The sequence below is a fragment of the Phaethon lepturus genome, unplaced genomic scaffold (assembly GCF_000687285.1).
Source record: "Phaethon lepturus isolate BGI_N335 unplaced genomic scaffold, ASM68728v1 scaffold21471, whole genome shotgun sequence".
Classification (NCBI taxonomy): domain Eukaryota; kingdom Metazoa; phylum Chordata; class Aves; order Phaethontiformes; family Phaethontidae; genus Phaethon; species Phaethon lepturus.
The window spans coordinates 1-5,656 of NW_010517363.1; the positions used below are offsets into that span (position 1 = coordinate 1).

The 5,656-nt window shown below is 42.3% G+C and overlaps 1 protein-coding gene across 1 annotated transcript; it reads left to right on the forward strand.

Annotated features, from left to right (window-relative positions):
- The first annotated feature begins 12 nt into the window (after positions 1–12).
- UBIAD1 (UbiA prenyltransferase domain containing 1) lies at positions 13–2,074 on the forward strand. Its single transcript, XM_010296381.1, has 2 exons — positions 13–547; positions 1,463–2,074. Exons 1-2 carry the CDS (start codon positions 25–27, stop codon positions 1,948–1,950), a joined length of 1,011 nt encoding a protein of 336 aa, XP_010294683.1. The 5' UTR covers positions 13–24; the 3' UTR covers positions 1,951–2,074.
- The last annotated feature ends 3,582 nt before the right edge of the window (positions 2,075–5,656 follow it).

Here is a 5,656-nt window from a genome sequence, read left to right on the forward strand (position 1 = left end):
GTGAAACGGGGCGGCGGGGAGAGCATGGGGCCGGGAGACCTGGTGCAGAAGATCAGCATTAGCGCCGAGAGCACTCGGGGGAGCGAGAGGAACGACTCTGGCGCCGCGCTGGCGGGCTCTGAGAGAATCCCCCCCGGCAGCTGGAGGCAGAAGTGTGCGGCCTATGTGCTGGCGCTCAGACCTTGGAGTTTCAGTGCCTCCCTCACCCCTGTGGCCCTCGGCAGCGCTCTGGCATACCGGGCCGAGGGAGCGCTAGACCCAGGGCTGTTGGTGGGAAGCGCCGTGACCGTCCTGGCCGTGCACGGAGCCGGCAACTTGGTGAATACCTACTACGACTTTTCTAAAGGCATCGATCACAAGAAGAGTGATGACAGGACTTTGGTGGACCAGATTTTGGAGCCTCAGGACGTAGTCCGGTTTGGAGTCTTCCTTTATACGCTGGGCTGTATCTGTGCAGCTGGGCTCTACGCTGTCTCAACGCTCAAGCTGGAGCACCTGGCCCTGATTTACTTTGGAGGACTTTCCAGCTCTTTCCTTTATACTGGAGGTAAGCACAGTATCATGTTTGCTGTGAATTTGAATGTGAACATGACAGAATTAGTTCACTTGTCAAGAGTTTCTAGAAGATACAAGTGATCTCTGTAGGTAATGGCCACAAAAATATTTGGTTGTATTTCCTGAAGTACTGGTACATAAACTTGCATTCTTTGCCATTGATTGTTGTGGGAAGATGTGGGAAGAGGCACACTAAGTTCTTCAGTTAGGACGTGGTGTTGAGATATTGTTATTTACATATATGGCTTTAGATGCTCATCAGAACTATTACTGAAACTTCTAATGATGTGTATCTCTCATCCCTCAGCAGTATAGCTCACTGCATGTGTTCGTTTCCATTAGTGGAATGTGTCACTTGGTTTTGGAATATTTTGTTGTTATTCTTTAGATGGAGTTCCATTGTGAATGTAGAACAGTTTGTGTTTGCTTTTAATAAGAGGAGGATATTCTTATTGGCTTCTTGTGTTGGGTAGATACAAACTCGGTTTCAAACTGTCAAACTTTCAAACAGTTACGCTAGTTTCCGTGAAAGAACCTTGTCAGTTTTGTGTTTTGTTCTGACCATTTTATATATTTGTTTAGAATCAGGTTCTATTATGCATGATCACATTAAAGAGTACCTTATTTCTATAGATTTCTGCAGGAATAGGTACTTCTACATGTGAAGATGGGTATTAGAACTTGGCCATTAGTTTCTGTTATATTATTTGACTGGAGAAATTCAGAAGCTGTGTTTCCTTTATTATCGTTGGAAAAAAGAGAAAATATGCTTCTCAGCCATAGCTTCACGTGCGTTGGTCAGTTCACAATACTTCTGTGGGAAGGGCTGATCTGTTGTATTATCCATTCTCTTCTGTCATTTGAGTTGTTTGATGATGCTTCATTTTATTCTTGTGTCTTGCCACAGGAATTGGATTTAAATATGTTGCACTTGGAGACGTGGTGATCCTGATCACCTTTGGGCCCCTGGCTGTCATGTTTGCCCATGCTGTGCAGGTTGGTTATCTGTCTGTCTCACCACTGCTCTACGCTATCCCACTGGCTCTCAGTACTGAGGCCATCCTGCACAGCAACAACACACGAGACATGGAGTCTGACCGGCAGGCGGGTATTGTCACCTTGGCTATCCTCATCGGCCCTACGTTCTCCTATATTCTCTACACCGTGCTGCTCTTCTTGCCCTACCTGATTTTCTGTGTGCTGGCCACACGTTATACCATCAGCATGGCATTGCCACTACTCACCATCCCGATGGCATTTTCACTGGAGAGGCAGTTTCGGAGTCAGAGCTTCAACAAAATTCCTCAGCGGACAGCCAAACTCAATCTCCTCTTGGGGCTTTTCTATGTTTTTGGTATTACGCTAGCACCGGCTGGTGCTCTGCCCAAACTGTAACAAGAGCTGTAGAATCGGGCCTCACCATTCAGTATTAATGCTGATCAACTGTGGATGATGTGGGTAGATTGACCCATTACGGACAGTGGGAAGAATGGAGAGACCATCTTGAGCTGTTGGTTGTCTGTGAATTTTGTAATTTCTGGTCTTGGTTAGCTTGTACAACAGACTTTTTAAAAGTTATTTGTCTGTTCTTTGGAAAGGGTGAACTGTGCAGCTTTGCTTCAGGGGAGCAGGGCGATGCGAGGACAAGGAAATGTTTAAAGATCCTCATGTTTCTGCCACTGAATTCTTTGTCTGTCAACTCAATGAAAGTAAGATTGAGCCTCAAATACAAACTCTCTGTTCCCTTCACAAACACAGTGGTTGCTCTTATGACTCCTTTTCTTACCATGGTCAAGGCATCCAGTGGCTCCTGTGTGGTAAACAGAAAACACTGCCAAATGTTAGCATCACAACGATGTAGGTGCTATTACTTCACTCCCTTGTGAGCATAGTTCATCTTCATCTGTTGTATGTTTTAATTTTTATTGGTTTTTTTTCCTAGACAAATTTTGAGCTTGTATTTCCAAGCCCCCTGAAATGTGCTAGACACTAATTCATTAACTGGTGTTTCTGTTTGGTCCTTATAGCTTAGAAATTTCAAAGTTATATATCTCTGTGGGATGTTGGTGCTAAAATGGAGCATGAATAGCCCACTGCACAAACCTTAAGCCAAAACCAGTGAATTATATTCTGCTACAAAAGCTGAAGCTGTAAATAAAAATCATGCAACTGAAAAGTCTTCAATGCATAGAAAAACACTTTTGCATTTGCTTAGAATTTACTCTCTGAAATGATAGTCTTGGAGTTAAGGAGGAGCCAGCAGACAGTGCCAGATTTCTCTGACTGGATATGGATTAATGGATACATGAGTGGAAGAACAAATTCTTAGTTAAAAAATCTTTTTTTTTCAGTTGTCATTCTCTGTTTATTTAGAGGCCTGGAGTATTATAGTCAAATGTCTTATAATAAGAAGCCCAAAAAGAAGCTCTGTTGAGCAAAAGAAAAAGATACAGGGTTAGAAAAAAGGAATCGGGATTATTGCATTGGTTCTGCGTAAAAATTAGGACTGGAAACGGGAAGAAACCATTTTTTTAATAAGAATTTTCCTAATAGAGTCCAGCGTTTGTGTGTCTGAATCACATTTAAATGTTGTTAGCTCTGAAGTGAAGTTCCCCACCTCTTTTCCCCTGCCTTACACCTTACAGCATTGTGTTGTTTTCTCCTGCAGATCTTGCCACTTGATATTCATGTGGCCTTTTTAAAAACTGATTGTTTCAGCAATTATGTAGCAGTGTGAAAAACATGCCAAACACAACTGGTGAAAAAGTGTGACTTCAGTTGAAAGATGAATTTGATTCATACCAAGTTAGCTCAGTGGCAACTGAATTCTCTTCTGTGTTGAAGAAAAAGTACTCATCTCCTGTATGCAGGATTTTGGTGAAAAGTTGGTTTACAGGAGTTGTGGAAAGCTTCAGAGGAATTAATGCAGGAGTTGAACTGAGCTGCTGGTGCCTGGAGCACAGCCTTACTTTTGAACCAAGTGGGAGCGTGCTAACCACTATATGAAGGGCTTTTAAACATGAGCAATAAAGTAGCAATAAACTAGCGTGGTATTACCCTGCATCTGTCATAGGTAAGTTATGCTCTTGTGTTCATCTGAAAGTGCGGAGTGTTGTATTAGTAGATTTTACTGACAGTAGTAAAGCTGAGTTGATGGTACAAGATTAAACGGTATAGCTATTTAAGTGACTGTTTCTATGGCTGCATGTTATCCAGTGTTACCCAGCTGTTGGTCTCCTGCTTTACAGCTGAGCTGTAGCCAAAGGGGAGGATTCTTTGCAGGTGTATTTTATGAGCCACAGTTTTACCTTTTATTAAAATTGAGCAAATGATCTCTCTAATCTGACTAGGCATAAGGCAAGAGGAGATGGTATTCAGCAACTGTGTGCTGCTTTCTACAGCAAAATAGTTGTTTAGATTGGAAACATGAGGAGAAAATGCAAAAATTCAGCTTAGCTGTATGGAGGGAGATATCCAGAAGGTTTTGGAAACTGTTTTCAATACAGATATGCACAACGCAGTGTCGACTGTTACTTCTATGTGGATCTACAGCATAAAGAAGAGCCTGGCTCTGAGCTCCACTTTTCTGCAAAGAAAAAGCTTTTCTGGGGATATGGACTGAGCTGGTGAATTTGTTAACCTTGCAACTGGGGATATGTGAGTTCATTAGGTTAACCCCAGCATGGCTTTGTTGCTACCCTTTGTAGCAGCTGTGTGCTTTATTTTATGATAGCTTGCTTTTGGATAGCTATCAGTTTAAAATAATGGATAGCTATGTTTTTCTGGTCCTTTAACATAAACTAGAGTACTCAAGCTAAATTCCTTAAAGTAACTAATACTTGGTTCATATCTTTGATAACTGTAATTGTAATGCTGGAAAGGTCTAGGATATGGTCATTGGTGGAGTAATGTATGTAACTCCAGTTGTATCTAGGCTACCCTTTACTGGCAGGGAAACCCCACCTGTGTAGGATATCTGCTTACTGCTTGTTGTGGTTTAACCTGGCAGGTAGCTGAAACAACTGCACAGCCATTCACTCACCCTCCTCCCCGCAGCAGGATGGGGGAGCGAATTGGAAAAAAAAAGGTAGACCTCATGATTTGAGATAAAGACAATTTAATAGGACAGGGGGAAAAAAGTAATAATAATGATAAAAGAAAATACAAAACAAAGTATGCACAGGACAGTTGCTCACCACTCGCTGAGCGATGCCCAGTTAGTTCCCGAGCCATGGTGCCTTTTTGGCCAACTCCCCCAGTTTATATACTGGGCATGACATGGTATGGTATGGAGTATGTCTGGGCATGACATGGTGTGGTATGGAATATCTCTTTGGCCAGCCCGGGTCAGCTGTCCTGGCTGTGTCCCCTCCCAGCTTCCCGTGCACCCTTCGCCTTCTCACTGGCAGACCAGCATGAGAAGCTGGACAGTCCTTGACTTAGCAACAACTAAAAACATCAGTATGTTATCAACCTTATTTTCACCTCAAATCCAAAACATAGCATTATACCAGCTATCAGGAAGAAAATCAACTTGTTCTCAGATGAAAACAGGACACTGCTGCAAAGGACCAGTGCTCTTTGTTACAGAGATGAAGGAAGAGCTCAGTAGTACATGTGTATGTTAGTGGAATGCTTTTCAAGGTGAGGGGGAATCAAAGAATTTTAATAGTAAGAATGAGATGAAAATTTGGAAATTCCTTACTAGCAGATTGGTTGCCTCCAGTCTGAAAAACAGTATCATTCCAGGTTCTTAAGGATATTAATAATAAACAACACGTTCTTCACCATGACTTTGAGGAAGTCATTTACCTTCTCTGTGTCTCAGAAGACAGCTAATTTTTGCCTACCTCACAGGGATGCTGAGCTGACATCATTGTCATAGACAGCTTTGAAAGTAAAAAGTGCTTTATCTCTGTGTGCTTTCCAAAAAGCATGTTAGTACTAGAACATGTCTTAGGTATGAACTAACCTAACAGGTGACTTAACCTAATGTAAGTAGACCAAAGTAATCACCACCTAGACATTGAATGGTAAGAAAGGTTCCTTTATTGGTTTGTTTTGTGATGAGGATGCTGGGGCTCTTTTCCTAACCCCCGCC